This window comes from Mesocricetus auratus, unplaced genomic scaffold (genome assembly GCF_017639785.1).
Source record: "Mesocricetus auratus isolate SY011 unplaced genomic scaffold, BCM_Maur_2.0 Super-Scaffold_100013, whole genome shotgun sequence".
NCBI classification, from domain to species: domain Eukaryota; kingdom Metazoa; phylum Chordata; class Mammalia; order Rodentia; family Cricetidae; genus Mesocricetus; species Mesocricetus auratus.
The window spans coordinates 22,590,844-22,606,996 of record NW_024429196.1 but is presented as its reverse complement, the minus strand read 5'-3'; the positions used below and the strand labels follow the sequence as shown (position 1 = coordinate 22,606,996).

General features: G+C 39.8%; 1 protein-coding gene across 2 annotated transcripts in view; it reads left to right on the top strand.

Annotated features, from left to right (window-relative positions):
- Positions 1 to 16,153, top strand: part of Prpf18 (pre-mRNA processing factor 18) — a 32,788-nt gene that overhangs the window by 1,642 nt on the left and 14,993 nt on the right. The window contains exons 2-7 of one of the 2 annotated variants that reach the window (XM_040755501.1): positions 1,885 to 1,962; positions 2,075 to 2,101; positions 4,534 to 4,638; positions 7,280 to 7,393; positions 12,463 to 12,609; positions 14,788 to 14,856. In XM_040755501.1, coding sequence (XP_040611435.1) covers positions 1,885 to 1,962; positions 2,075 to 2,101; positions 4,534 to 4,638; positions 7,280 to 7,393; positions 12,463 to 12,609; positions 14,788 to 14,856 — 540 coding nt within the window. The remainder of the gene's footprint in view (positions 1 to 1,884; positions 1,963 to 2,074; positions 2,102 to 4,533; positions 4,639 to 7,279; positions 7,394 to 12,462; positions 12,610 to 14,787; positions 14,857 to 16,153) is intronic. The other variant, XM_040755502.1, reaches the window with a different exon arrangement.

The window sequence follows — 16,153 nt, the reverse complement described above, 5'->3', positions numbered from 1 at the left end:
AGTGTGTTGACCACAGCTCAACTTTTGACCACCCTGTGCTCTGGATCTCAGTCATCGCCCCACTCTGATGCCCTCAGAGCTGACAGCAGCTCCTTTGCTCTCCCGATATAGCCTATATAGATGACAGATGCTGCTGTACCTGGTCCTGTACCAGGATGGGATGGTGTCAGCCAGCGATTCCCTTGCTTTCTGTATGTAGCCTGTCAGGTGCTGGTGAGCCTAGACCTGCCTGCACCCAGCCAGGGTGATGTCAGCCAGCTGCTGGTGCCTGGTGTTCTATACAAGGCACAGTCGCGTGTCCAGAGCTGCAGGAAGTAGGGTGCCATGGACTTCCCCCTGGGTCTTCAAGGTGCTTACCTGTGGTCTTATCTAACAGTTTCCAGGTCCCCTTCCTCTTGAATTGCTGAGATTTCCTCCCAGCTGGAGGCCCTCAACTGGGTCACACACTTGCCATCAATACTCTGCAATGTCTCAGGCTGTAACTGGTAGAAGTATTTGAAACTGTCAGTGAATCTTGTATCTGCTGGTGGCAACTTCTGAAAAAAAAGTTGCCGGGCGGTGGTGGCGTATGCCTTTAATCCCAGCACTTGGGAGGCAGAGGCAGACTGATTTCTGTGAGTTTGAGGCCGGGTTGGACCGACAGCCTCCAAAACAATACAGAGAAACCTGTCTTGTAAAATAAAAAAAAAAGAAAAAAAAAAGAAAAGAAAAGAAAAAAGTCCATCATGGTGTCCAGGGTGAACCTTGAGGGGGCAGTGCCAGGCCACCAGTTAAGAATGTGATCCTGTAGACCTTTCTCCCAGAGCCATTGCCTGATTGGCATTGCTTGGTTCAGCCGGGCTGATATCGCCGCCGGCTTTTGACTTTGATAGAGCACAGTTTGTTTTCACCTTACCCTCTGCCTCCCTCTCCCTTTCTCTCAGTTCTTGCTTTGTAGTCTTGCTCTGTCTATCATCTGGGTTGACCTTGGATTGATCCCCAGCCTTCCAAGTGCTGGGCCTGCAGTTTGTCAATTTTTTAATGCTTATTGTTCCCTGAGTCTTGTTGGGAAGTTAAAACAGATGGGCAGTTTCTTAAAAGTTAAATCAACATTTGACACGTGAGCCCACTGCATTTGAGTGTATTGTACAGCTGCTGTCTGCTAAAAGTTCGTAGTCTTATGATTACTGGTCAATTTAAGAACATTTGGAGCCGGGCGTTGGTGGCACACGCCTTTAATCCCAGCACTTGGGAGGCAGAGGCAGGCGGATCTCTGTGAGTTCGAGGCCAGCCTGGTCTACAAAGTGAGTTCCAGGACAGCCACCAAAGCCACAGAGAAACCCTGTCTCGAAAAACCAAAAAAAAAAAAAAAAAAAAAAAAAGTTAACATTTGGAGTCAAATTTTCATTTGATGCAAAGGAGGAGTTATAACTAACAAAACCCAGAATTAGTAAGATTGATTTCAGGTGATAAGACCTTATTTTGGAGTGCTCATAGTGATGAGATTTTCTGAACTGGCTTCCTGTTCTGTAGTTTCTATTCTGGTTAGGAGAAAATAATGAAAGGTCATCTCTGGATCATAGTAAATCTGTCTGTAGAGATTATCGTGGAACTCAGATGTTAGGAAAGCGAATGGAGAAAATACTGTTGGTATATTCTCTTTGCTGTGAGAACGCCTATTGCAGGTCAAGTGAAATGGTTGAGTGTTTATCATACATCAGAACACAAGCCCTCTTTGGCGGAGGGGCCTCCACAGGGGCACTCAGTGTGATTATCTCCAGGACTGAAAACAGTACCAAATTCTTGAAAACTGAAGTGTTTTCAAAGGTTTCTAAGAGTGCTTGGTAACGATGGGGCATGCCAAAGATACCTCACTAACTTACTGGTTTTTCTTTTCTTTGATAGGAAAATAAAAAATATTTCAAGCGGAGTGAACTTGCAAAAAAAGAAGAGGAAGCATATTTTGAAAGATGTGGCTACAAGGTATAAGTTCAAGGTTTTATGCTGTCATATATTTCTGAGTTTAAATTTATACAGCTGTTGTTAAATAACAAAATTGTTGATCTTTGTTCAATTCATTGATGTTATACATTAGCCTATAAATGAGAAGCCGTCTGGAGAGGTATGAGTTTTTGATTTTGGTTTGGCTTTTTAAAAAAACAGGTCTTGAATTCAGGAAAATACATGCATGACTTTTGGCTTGGAATGGTTTGGCTTTCTGTGGACAGCATGAACTGCCTTGAGATCAAAGCTTGATTTATTTATTTTTTTTAAATTAGTCCCTGGTTCTGATACTGCCTTATCTCCACCACCACTCTCTCCCCTACTTCTCCCAATAAAGTAACGTGTTTTGAAAGAGCTCACAACACTTATTCATTCAGCCTTGACTGTTTTAGCAGCATTATTGTCTGTTTCCTCCTGAGCACTGTAAGTTGGTTTTATTCAAGTATTATTGATAATTCTTAGACCCAGTACCCCTGCCTGAGATAGAGTACTTACCCTCTGTATACTTTTGTTTGTTTTAAACATGGGGCAGCATTTGTGATGCTGTGTAGTCTATTGGGGAGAAGAATAATTTTGAAATAAATGAGCTTCATTTGTATACTTCAGGTGTATGACTGAAGCAGTCTTTCTCACTGCCTAGTTGATAATGTCTGGGGTTTTTATTGAGAGGGTTAAAGCTTACAAGGTGGAGAAGTTGTTTCAGTTGTTCTAAAGCAGACTAGGTTAATACTCTTAGCTTGCAGGTAACAGGACCTATTGCAATATGCTGAATCATACATTTGGTAATACGCCTATCTACAGAATGAAGAAAGTAATGGAAATTAATTTGGGTAGCAAAGCATTTCTAGAGGAAAGCATGAAGAATGTAGATGCTATCCATATGCATTTGGCTTTATTTTTTCCATTGGAAAAAGGCAAGTATCAAAGGAATATTTTTAAAGACAGATACTTACAAGTTTATGTTTGTATTTTGATAGTTTTCTGTAAAGATACAACTTCATTTGCTTCTAGTTCAGGAAAGTAAAAGACGTTTTATATAAGTTACCATTGAGTAGACTTGTAGAAGAGTTGTCATGTTTTGCTTGCCCAGCGTCACCTGGAGTAAAGATCCTTTATCATACACTCTCTGCTGACTAGATCTCTAAGTGTGAACCTTTGCGACCTTTAAAGAAGGTAGGAAAATAATCTAATAGAGCGTGGCTTTTGCTTTGTGTAGATCCTTTTGGTGATGTGAGCAGGGTTTTTCATCCTGGGGTTTTCTGATTTGCTTTTTCCGTTTGTTTTTCTGTTTTCTTTTTCTTGTATAAAGGAGAAGGGGCGAAGCACAAATAGTTTCTATGGTGATAGTGCTGTAGCCTTTAATCTGACTGACAAAATGTCTTAGATCTGTGTCCCAGAGCTGTCAGCTGCCATGCTATAATTAAAATGCACCAGCTCTTGGATGGAAGAAATACCTGTCATTAAAAAGAATGGTAACTTCATGTGCTCTTTAACAACCTCCCTCCTTAAGGGCAGTAGTGGCAGTGTAGTATGTACTGCTTTCACTCTTGTATAGGAGCTAGCCACCATTTCCAAGGCTGATGCTGGTTTGACCTGTATAAGTATTCAAAAAGTTAGTTTCTTATCTCTGTTTTACTTTACCTTTAACCATAAGCTGTAGAATCATGAATTGCATAATTTTTGTTGTACACATTTTCTTAATGGAACAGTAGTGTCTTACAGCAGATCTTTATGGTATTTTGAATCTTATTCCTACTTCTGAATTTTAAACTTACCTGTGGTTGAATGGAAACCACACTTGAATATGTTTCCAGGTACACAGTGAGGCATATACAGTGTGGGATCAGTTTTCTCAGTGTGTGACTGAGACTGCTGCCTGGATATGAAAAGGCAGATGAAGATGTTTCTCCTGAGGTTCATATGAACAAAAGCGTCCATACCCCTCGGGTGGCATTCCAGTCTTCATTCCTTTTCTTCAAGGTTGGCAGCTCAGTTTGTAGTGCGGTTGCTTACTCTAGGCATTTTTCAACATGCCTGGTAACGGTTTATTCAAGGTTGAGTAGTGTGGCTAAAGAAGCAACGTAGGAAGAGATCAGCTTGAGCAAGCCTCATAGACTCTGTTGGGAGGCGGTCCTTTAGCCTTCATTTTCAAGGTGAGCCACGGCTAACCTGTGAAGATAATTTCCTCACAGAGGAGAGGCGAATTGATTGTTTTCAAGAGAGAAGTGGGCTGCTTTAGCATCTGCGGAGAAATTGAGTTTGGATTTAAGCACTGTTGGGTTTCTCTTTCTGAAATGACTGTGGTTATGGCACTCCTTTAACGCAAGAATGCGCTCTCCCGTGTGCATGCTCTCCCGTGTCCTGTTCCTGAAATGGATGTCTGATCGGCTCTTGAAAGCATGCAGTTACTCTGCAGCCTGTGCTCAGAGGAGCAGGTAGTGAGACCTTCAGTCTCAACACTCTCATGTCATGTGGACGGCTAAGGTGATAGATGGTGGATAGAAATATGTTGGTGAGTTTAAATTTCATTTCTTTGGGCTATTAATATAGATACAGCCAAAAGAGGATGACCAGAAACCACTAACGTCATCAAATCCCGTGCTGGAACTTGAACTAGCGGAGGAAAAACTACCCATGACTCTTTCTAGGCAAGAGGTAAGGTTATATTTGAAAGAAAAAGTGCACCATACTTGCAGAAGTTGTTGTTTCCAAAATAAAGATGATTTGACTTAAAAATCTGGTATGGCCAGACAATTTTTTCATGAACTTCTAAATCTTTGCTTCCTTTGATAGTATTTTTACTTCAAAACAAAACTGGAGCCAGAGAGGCTCAGGGGTGGCTGCTTTTCCAGAGGACCAGAATTGGATTTCTAGCACTCACATGGTGGTGGCTCCCAACACTCTGTAACTCGTGTCAGGGGATCCTTTTTGGGCACCAGGGACACAGGTGGTACACAGACCTACATGCAGGGAAAACAGATATAATCTCCCTCCACACACACATACTTTATCATTATTGTGTGACTGTATGATGTGTGTGGGGGCATGTGTGTCAGGACACATGTGGAGAGGTCAGATGACAACCTGGTGCAATTAGTTTTCACCTTTTGCCTTTCCATGGGTTCCAGGCATCAAACCAGGTCAGTAGACTTGTGTAGCAAATACCTTTACACACCAAGCCAGATCCACCGGCCAGGAGTCTTTCTTTTTTATTTTAAATAAGTATGAATTCACACAGCCTAAGTAATACTTGTTATTTAAATTATACTGTTTTTCTATTTATATTTCTCCTTATTTTCAGATTAGCATAGATCTGAGTAATGCCCCCCTTTTTAGTGCTACATAGCTTTTAATGTCTGTTTAATTTCTTATCATTTATTTGTACTATGATCCCCCCCTCCTGTTTTTTTTTTTTTTGTTTTGTTTTGTTTTTGGAGACAGTTTTGTGTAGCCCAGGCTGGATTGAAATCGGATATATCACAGTCTGCCTCATGATCCTTATCTTCCTGCCTCCTCTTCTTCACCATGTGGTTCCAGAGGTGGAACTTGGGTATTAAGCTTGCTGGCAAATGCCTTCACCCCCTGAGCCACCTCACTAGTCCCTGAATTTCTTATTTAATAAATTAGAATGATAGACATTTTATACATTTTTGAGGGCAGATAGTTTATTGCCTGCCTTTAGGCATAACTACTGTCATGTGATCCCAGGTAGATAGGAATTCCCTATTTAAAGAGATGTAATAAGTATTACATAGTTTATAGTTACTTGGTTTGTTGCTAATAGTCTCCAGTTGGAAACAGTGTTTTTAAAGTAATAAACTCGGTTTTTTTTCTATTTTAGATTCTTTTAAGCTTTGACTGACTCAGTGATCTTTTATTTTTGTGATACCTTATAAATATCTGTGTGTCCCAACATGTCTAATTGTGGATAGGATTGAGTGGAAAGACGTTGAGGTCACAAGATTCTTTCTCCTCTTTCAAAGACAAGTGTGCATTGGCAGCTATAGTTCAGCAACACAGTTCACATGCTTCGGATGGACACCACATATCAGGAGACCTTCAAGGAAGTGTAGACTGACTCTTGAAGCTACCATGTGAAAGTTAGTAAGAAATTTGGAAGTTTATCCAGATACAGTTTCTTTGTGGTTTTTATTTTCTTTATTTTTTTAATTTGGATAAGCCTCTATTTTCTTGATTGCATATTTTGTTTCTTGTTTTTAAGTGAAATATGCATTCAAAGCATGAAAATATATATGTGCAGTGTATTGACTAATTACAAAACAAAAACCCATGTAGCTGTCACCCAAGTCAAGAATGGAAGTAGTTCCCATACTTTAAAAGCCCTGATGTGGCCATTGTAATCACAAGTCATCTTCTCATATGAGGGCAGGATTCAGGTTTGACTATGGTATCACAGTGCTTCCTCCTCTTTCTGCTCAGACTGTCCTTCCTCCATTGTAGTGTTTTTCCTATGTGACCTACTGCACGTACCCCCTACCTAAAACAGGCCTCCAGAGGATCTAAACTGCTAAAAGTGTAGTCATAACATATAGCATGTCTATCGTATGAAATCCTGGAATAGCAGACACAGAGTTTTGCTTTTTTTAAAATCTATATTTCAAAATAGTGTTTGGATACTAAAGTATGTATTAACATATGCTTTAAAAAAGGACTAAGCAGTCATGATTACATAAGATGAAGGCCAACAGTGTGTCCCTTATGTTATGTATGTTCTGACAAGTGTCCATGTGTCTATGTCTGTGTGTCTGTGTGTTAAAACTAGATGGCTTTTATTAAGGGCTTGCCTTAGATTTGCATTATAGATTCATATGTCAAGCAACTTGATAGGAATTACAAAGTAAAATAATGTATGAGACATTTGAGTCAAAGTAGTGTTTAAAGTATTTCCCCCTTTCATTCACAAATATCTGTTAAAGGTAGATGATTAAAATTTACTTGAAGCATCTTGGTGCTGTCATACTGTCAGTGAGTGTGCTTGCTTGTGGAGCCTTACGGCCTGAGTTGGATCCCTGGTATCCACATGGTGGATGGAGAGAACTGACTCCTGTAAGTTATTCTCTGATCTCTGCACACACTTCACAGTTCACTGCCCACACAAATACATTTATTTTAAATTGAAGGATTTTATATTTCACTTAGAAACATTTATTTGGGTAATTATTTTATACTTATTAAATTTAGGTTTCAGTTTAAGATAAATATGCAAGTTGTTTTGAGATGTTTAGTTTTCTTTCTTTTTTTCTCTCTTTGAAGTTTCCTTTGTATATCTTCGTAGGTCATCAGAAGACTGAGAGAAAGAGGAGAACCAATTAGACTATTTGGAGAAACGGATTATGATGCTTTCCAACGGTTAAGAAAAATAGAGATTCTTACACCAGAAGTTAACAAGGTGAGAAGTCAGAACAAAGCTAAAAACAGAATGGCACCATGTAAGCTAGAGTAGCGTGGATTTAACTGGTTGCGTTATTGTAGGGGAATATGAGAAACTGCCAGCATAGGATGGTACTACATGAGCTGGGGTAGAGTGAGATTTGACTGCATTACTGTAGGCAAATAGGAGAAAACAGTGTCAGCCTAGTGCTGCTGAAGCAGCTTTTTCTAAGGGACGTGTGCATCTTAAGCATAACATCAATCTATTTTGACAAATGCACATGAGCATGTAAGGATAGAGAATATATTCATCACCCAATGCCTGTGTCACTTCTCTGCTCCCAGGCAGCTTCCTTTCTGAATTAAGACACCATTAGTTAAGCTTTACTTCTGTTTTGGTTTTTAACATTTTTAGTGTTTCATATGGATAGACCCAAGAGTGAATATCTAGTTTCTTTTGCTCAGCATGACATTTTTAAAAGTGCTATCTATGCTGTTGTGGATATTGTTCAGTTATATTTATTTATATGAATATACTACAGTTTGTTTATAGTTTTGTGCTACTATGAATAAAACTATCATGAATACTCACATGCAAAGATTCATGGAGGAGGTATGTAGTCTCCCCACTCTGGAGTAAATAGATTTTTCCTAGGGTAATAGTTACAAGTAGCATTGCTCAATGATAAGAGTAAATGCATGCTTTATAAGAAGTGCCAGACATTCCTAAAGATCAGCATATGATTTTGCTAGACTTTTGAATTTAAACCATTTCCTCGTATGTGTTAGATGTCATGGTTTTATTCATGTCCCTGATGACTGAAGATGAATGTGCATCTTTTCATACTTACCTTCTTTTGTACAGTGTCTGTATTGTGTCATTGCTGTGACAAACCACCCAACACAAGCAGCTTAAGGTTAACTATTTTGTTGACACTTTCAAGGGATAGAGTTCCTTTGGCCAGGAAGGCAGGGGGTCATCGGTCACATTGCACAGTCAGGAACAGAGGGATGTGTGCTGGTGTTTGGTTCTTTTTCTTTGTTCCATCTGGGACCACAGGCTATGGGATGATACCACTTGCACTTAGTGTGGATGTCCAGCCTCACTTAACCCAGTCTAGATTTGTTTCCATAAATTTCATCAGCAAGATTAACCAACACAGTTTTATTAGAGCCCCTTGTTCATTTTTTAATTGGATTGTTTGCCTTTTATTAATTAGGAGCTGCTTATATATGCTGGATATAAGCCTTTTGTTAGGTACTCAGATAGGATTTTTGATTTATTTGTTCCTAGCCTGTGATTACTTACTGTTTTTAATGGAGTGTTGTTGAGAAGTTTTAAATTTTGATGAGGTCCTAATTAGCTGCTTTTTAATTTAATTTTTAAATTTTTCTTATGGTTGTTGCTTTTGTGTTCTGCTTGAGAATTTTTTTTGCATATGCCAAAGACTTGAAGAGATGTTTTGTGTTTTCTTGTAGAAGTAACAGTTGTAGATTTTACATGGGAGGCTCTGGTCATATTTGTGCTCAGTATCTGGTCCATTCTGTGGGCTCCGAAAGGAATGTGGTTGTGCTTTGGTTGTTTGGTTCTACACACGTCAGTTAGGGTCATGTTTGTTTAGCTCTTCTGGGGCTTCATTAATGTTTTATCAACTTACTCTGTTAATTACTGAAAGGTATGGTGGTTTTCTATGGCTGTATAACAGACCTTCCCAAAACTTGGTGCTGTGAAGCAATTTATTATTATCAAGTCTTCCTTGATTATTTGTGTCTTTAAGGGCACTAGACAAACTCAGTTCTGACATTTGATGGGGCTAAGCTAGGCAGTCCTTTGCCTAAGGTCTTCATGTAATTGCAGTCAGGTGGAAGCTGTTGCTGGTATGAGGACTGCCCCCTCCGGCCTCCCTTATGGGCTTGGTGGCTCAGGAGTGGAAGGCTAGCTGCAGGCTGGCTAGTGGTTTTGCTCCATGTGTTTGTTTGCTAGTTTGTGCTTCCTGCCTGCGTCTGCATTGCATCTTAGCAGTGCTAGTCCAGCCCTGTAGTACTAAGTTCCTGGGATATTTGTGCCCTCTGTGTCTGTAATGATGTGCTTGCCATCTCTTTCTCTAAAATGCCCCTGAAAATCTTGTCTCTGTTCTTCTAGACACAATGCAAAACTCCCTCCCCCCCCTTTTAAAAACCTGTCCATAGTCCCCATCAGCAACAGTTGCTTCCTTCTCTCTGTTCCATGATAAAGCTCTGCTGGGGCACTTAGTGTATTCACTGATGGCAGAGTTTTGTGCATATTTATCCCAGCCCGGAGGTGAGGGGCTGCTTTGCTTTTGTATTTGTGCTGAGGCCTTACTTCTCAAGGTTCCGAGGAAAGTGCATAGGGATAAAGGTCTGGATTCCATTCCTGGAGCGGAATGATTACTTATGTGACCAATGGCAAGTCTTTTAATGTACTCCAGTCCTGCTTGTAAAATACAGTGGGACCTCCTGCTCACTGGGGTGTTTTGAGAATTAAATGAGCTGGTCCTGGACATTACATAGAGCAAGTAGTCAGAGTTTGCTAAATTAGAAGCATTAGCATTGAATATTTCTCTGTGTTGATGAGAGGGTGGTAGGAAATTCTCTGACACTTCTAGTATAACAATAGTAAGAGTTTGACATCTGCCAGGTGCTTACTCTGCTACAGTAACTGTTGAAAGTGCACTGCGCATTAACTCATTGAAAGAACTTTATATTTTGCAAGGGTTTGGGAACAGTCCTAGCACCTAGTAAATGTTAAATAAAAAAGCAACAGCTGCTGCTTGTAATGAGTCTATGGAGTGGGTAGAATTATTCCTAGTTTATAAACGTTGCAGTTAAGGCATAAAAGTGTTGTTGAAGAACTCACACACAGCATAGGTCTGAACCAAATCACCTTTGCTCTCAACCACTATGGCACGGCGTCTTCCATTTTCACCTCACCATCAGTGCTTAGGGAGCCTGCTCCTTTCTCTTTTTAAATACTCAAGCCAGGAAATACATTGAATGTGGAACTTGCTATTTTGGTAGAAACAGAGTTTAGAGCCTGGCTTAAACAGGCACCAGGTTTATTCCATTGACACATAGTAATTCAAGAGTAGTTGAGATGAGGTTAGATTTGTATGTGACATGGGAAAACGGATTGGGGTCCTCTAATGAGACACAGTCACTTAGTTTTTTTTTTAATAATATTCATTTTGAATGAATTCTGTGGATACAGCAATATAATTTGTTTTTTTTAAACTGATATGAGAACACACCCTATGTTAACATCTCTAATTCTCAAAATAGTAAGCAGGTAACCATGTATATTTCTATATATACTTCACTATAAACATGCAGTAAACATCATTATAAAATGTCATCTATACCAGCAACCCAAACAAAATTTTAACAAATAAATGCAATGTGATAGTTGAAATTGTTAAATTTCCTGCATGCACTTACAAGATAATGAATCGTAGTACTACCATTTATAAAATTAAAAAACTAGCAAGGTGTGTCTTACTTGAAGTACTAATAGTATACTGTTCTCTATTCCTCTTTTTTAAGCTTCTCTTCCACCAAACTATAAAGCACATTTGTACTTGCTCTGAATTATAGTATTCTTCCCATAATGTCTAGGGGATCAAAAATTAATAATTAAATTAAAATCAAAATTACAATTTATTGTCCATTAACTCTAGCAAACTTTCCATCCTGCATTATGTGAAAAATGTTTGTTAAATTAATAGATTAAGATTAACATTCTTCAAAATTCTGGCTACATTGTAATAATTCAAAAAATCCAATTGCTGACTTACTCTTATACTTTATAACATAATATATTATAAAATTTTCTTGATTGACCCATCCAGCAATTTGAAAAGGTAGAGATTGAACAGGTATAAAAACATTGGTATTTGTTTGACTTTTGACACAGCACCCAGTTAATGCCATCTTTACACAAGACTGTCTGGGGATGAACCAAAGGAGGAAACTAAATGCCCAATGACATTTCATTTCAAATCATTTGTTTATGAATTTACTCTTCTGTTCACCTGTGAATTCTTACGCCAAAAGTTACCATTAACACAGAACATGTACACAGTGAAACAGATCTGTTTTTACCTTGTCTTAGACTGAAGATCATTGTTGTACAGTATAAAAATCAAATATTTAAAACATTTGTGGGACAAAATAGAAAATCTTTAATATTTTATAAAAAGAGAGTATAAAAACTCTTTTCCTTATACTAAGAAACACACCATGTGTGCATCATTTGAACAATAAAATCCCTAAAAATATGAGACTGAATCAATACATTTTCTTATAATATCCATTATAAGGTTGCAAAAAGCAAATTACAAACATTTTCAAATAAATACTGCACAGTAATAAAATATAACATTGTTTTAAAATTGTACTTCAAGTAAACCATCACCATTCTTTAAAACAAATCCTTTAGAGAATGAGAGTTGACGCAGAAGACCTTAGCTTGGTGTCCTTGTGGGATTCCCAACAATGGGAGCTGGTGGATCTCTGACTTCTTTGCCCACTCCCAGGAATCTTTTCCTTCCCTTGGGTCCCCCTGTCTAGCCTTGACATGAGGGTGTTTGCCCTATCTCATTGCATCCTGCCGTGTCCGTTTGTCTTCTGAGGGCCTGCTCTCCTCCATAGAGGAAATAGGGGGGTTGTAGTCAAGGAGGAGAGAGCCAGTGGGGGTAGACTGTGGTCAGAGACTTCTCACTTTCACTGAACTTTGTTATTAGAACATAATGGTATTGATGATACAAATTTTTAGGAGGGAAGGGGGAGGTTTGGGAGGGGAAGGTTGAGACAAGTTCTCATGTAGCCCAGACTGGCCTCAGACTGAACCATCTGGTCCTCTTTCCTCTACCTCCCAAGTACTGGGACTACAAATGTGTAGTCCGTGACCAGTCTCTAGGGTGCTGGGGAGCTTTGTACATGCTAGGCAAGCACTCTGCTAACTGAGCTGCATCGCAGCCTGAAAATGCACTTGATAGAAATGAAAGATCACACATCACACCCCAGCGAGGTTTCCTAACTGGTGTGCACTTCTTGTTGTCGCTTTCCTAGGGTTTAAGGAATGATCTGAAAGCAGCTTTGGACAAGATTGACCAGCAGTACTTGAATGAAATTGTGGGTGGTCAGGAGCCTGGAGAGGAGGACACACAGAATGACTTGAAAGTTCATGAAGAAAACACCACCATTGAAGAATTAGAGGTAATCTCTACCCCAGCCCTGCCCATTCCGCAGCCCTTCCTCCTCAGGAGCAGTGTTGCTACACAGCACACTCCTTTGCTGTTGAAGGCACTTTTTAGTTTTAGTGCTTGTTTTTTCTCACTCACTTGCATGTCTGTATTTCTTACTTTCAAAAGTACGCATTGCAATGTTTGATGTGCATCCTTTTATGTGGGGCTCTTGTAAAGATCGCAGTTTTCTTATTTTTATTTAAATTAGAAACAAGCTTGCTTCACATGTCAATCCCAGCTCCCTCCCCCTCCCCTCCTCCCCCATCCCCTACCCCAACACCCCTCTGCTCCCCAGGGATGGTGAGGCCCTCCATGGGGGATCTTCAAAGTCTGTCATATCATCCCGGGCAGGGCCTAGGCCCTCCCCCGTGTGTCCAGGCTGAGAGAGTATCCCTCCATGTGGTATGGGGAATGGGATGGGATCTCCTGAGGGGATTGGGAGCATGGGGAAGGAGAGGGGAGAGGAGGACATGGGGGAGCAGGAAGGTTGAGTCAGGGGAAGAATAGAGGAGAGCAGGAAAAGAGTCACCATAATAGAGGGAGCCATTAAAGATTGCAATTTTTATGTGCATGTAAAGTAATAGTGTGTTGTGGTCATCTTTATTTTACTCCCCCCCCCCATACTGTTAAGATCCACACTTGAAATTTTTTGCATAGTTTTGGCTATCTGTTATGGTATTCCTGTATTTTACTTTAGTTTCCTTGTTATAGTGAGTAGCTTGACTGCTCTCAGCTCCTCTTTAGCCACAGACATGGACTGATACAGAATTGTGGAGCTTATAATACATATTTAATTTGTCAGAGCACTGCCAAGCTGCTCTCTGGATATGGCTGTCCCACTGTATAACCCTACCAGCAGCACATGAGGGGCTTGCGTCCTTACATTCCTGCCAATTCTGGGCAGTATGTAGCCTACTGATTCTGTCACTGTGTTGCATGTGGAATGATATGTGTAATCTTCATGAAGAAGCAACATTGTATCATGTTAGTGTCTAGCATATAGCAAGTCATTTTTTATTTGTTTATTTATTTAATGTTAATAGCAACATAAGCTGTTATTTCTGTTCTCTTTAGTTTCTGGCTCCTGAAGGAACATGCAGTGATCTCATTAGAGTTGTCGTTTTCCTGTCCTCCCCTCCTATCATTTGTTTAAGGTGGTTTGTAACTTCCACCTGAATAACTGGAGTGAGCAGTCACTTGTCAGTCAGGCTTGTTCCCTTCTTCCTGCTGTTCCTTTTGCCTTCCTTCCCTATTTTGTTTTTAAAACAGTCCTAAGATATTTGCACCCTATACAATTTACCCAAATAAAGTATACAGTTGAGTGGTTTATAACATAAATTTATAGGGTGTTGTCACCACCAGCATAATCTGACTTTAGGCCATTTTTACCTACCTAGCAGAAATGTCCAGCTCTGTTAGCAGTCACAGGTATTTTATATAAAATTTACAATGTTGGGGCCAGCAGGCTGGCTCAGCTGTTAAGAACACCATGCACTGCTCTTGTAAGTTTGGCTCTCAGCACCCATGTTGAACTCTGTGCTCTGCTAAACCTGCACTCTCTTGCACATATCCAAACACAGGTACTTAGCTAAAAACAATAAAAGCCTTTACGATGTTTGAAAACTATTATTGTGGTATATATGGTGTGCGCATGTGTAGTGGGGGACAGCTGCCACGGCACATGTGTGGAGCTCAGAGGACAACTTTGTGGACTCATTCCCTCTACCCACCCTTACTTGGATTCTGAGAATTAACTCAGGTTGTCAGGCTTGCATCTTCAGACAGCAATTGCCTTTACCCATGGGCCTTCTTGCTCACTCTTTTCCCATCCAAGGACAAACCAGGCCCGACCCTGCTTAGCTTCCGAGATCAGACAAGATTGGGTGCTTTCAGGCTGTGTATGCCGTAGACTTGCTAACTCTTCTTACCTTTTGATTCTTATTGGATAGCCCAGTCTCCAAGTAGAAGTATGCAGTCAAGTTTGTGTGTGTGTGACTTGTCTAGAAGTTTCAACAAATTTTAAAATAAAAAATAGGCCAATATGTGTGGTAAACCTCTTTTAACCTATTGTTGGTCATACACACACTGTCATATACTTTTTAAAAATTGCTTTGTGTTAGTGAACAGAAGTATTGTTCTTTCTCTTCAGGCACTGGGAGAGTCCTTAGGGAAAGGTGACGATCATAAGGACATGGACATCATCACCAAGTTCCTGAAGGTGTGTACTTAGGGAAAGGAAAATCAGGAGCGCATGTGGACATGTAAAAAGCAGTCGTACGTTTGTGGATGTGTTTTTGGATAGGGCGTTGCAGTCGTATGCTTGTGGATGTGTTTCTGGATAGGGTGTTGCAGTCATACGTTTGTGGATGTGTTTTTGGATAGGGTGTTGGTCAAACAAACATTTGTACTTGTCCTGTAAGTACTTGGAGCTAATGAGCTGTACCACTGGAGCCCCTCTCACTGTCCATGCAGTGGTTAATGAGTGTTCATTTTCTTTATGGGACTTTCTTAAAAGCTAAAATGATCGCAGCAATAGAGTGAACAAAAAGTTCGAAGAAGTCTCCTGTTCTCTATACCGATCCAGAGGCTGTTATGGGAGGGTGGTGGAAGACCATTGACAGTGCAAAAGTAAACAAATTTAACTTTTCGGCAAGGTCCGTTTCTTGAGTTCTGTGTATATTTGCTTATTTTTGCTGATTTACTAGTTCTGTATTTGTTCTCAGGATTTCCTTTTGGTCGTCTAGGTAGAGTGTGGTCAGATCCTAAATTTATTTAAGTATTTGTCTGCATACCGGGAGATTTAATGAAGAGTGTGTTTATTTGCATTTATGTTTCATTTATTTAATTTGTTATTAAAGTATTCATAATTTTTTTTATGACAGGGTTTCTCTGTGCGGCCCTGGCTGTTCTGGAACTTGTTTTGTAGACCAGGCTATCCTGGAACTTAAGGCTATCCTCCTGCCTCTGCCTCCTAGGTGGGATGAAAGGTGTGCACCTGCACTAACGAGCTAAAGTATTTATGTTTTGAATACAACATTTCAGTTGTCAAGGTTCTAGACTATATTTAGGATACAGTGTAGTGCTAGACAGTGTAAGTAGCAGCATGGAGCTTTCCTCTTCAGTGGGTCTGTTCTCATGTCAGAGCGTGTCACCTTCACTGTCCCCTGCCTCTGGAAAGAGAATATAGCTAAACCCAGGGTGAAAAGTGTGGGTCGTAGGTTTATTTTTGTTCCTTTTTTTTCTTCCTTCATCATTAGTTGGGTGTGTTGGGATTTTTTAAATTGAATTTTCTGTATAGGTAGAAAGCCCAAATAATATACAATGTACTTCAAACATTGATCAAATATTGAATGAAGTGCGTATAGTATAGAACCATGATTCTCAACCTTCCCAATGCTGCCACCTTGTGTTGTGATGACCCCCACCTGTAAAATGATTTTTGTTGCTACTTTATAACTTTTATCTTGCTACTATTATGAATTGCAAGTATCTAATAAACAGGATATCTGATATAT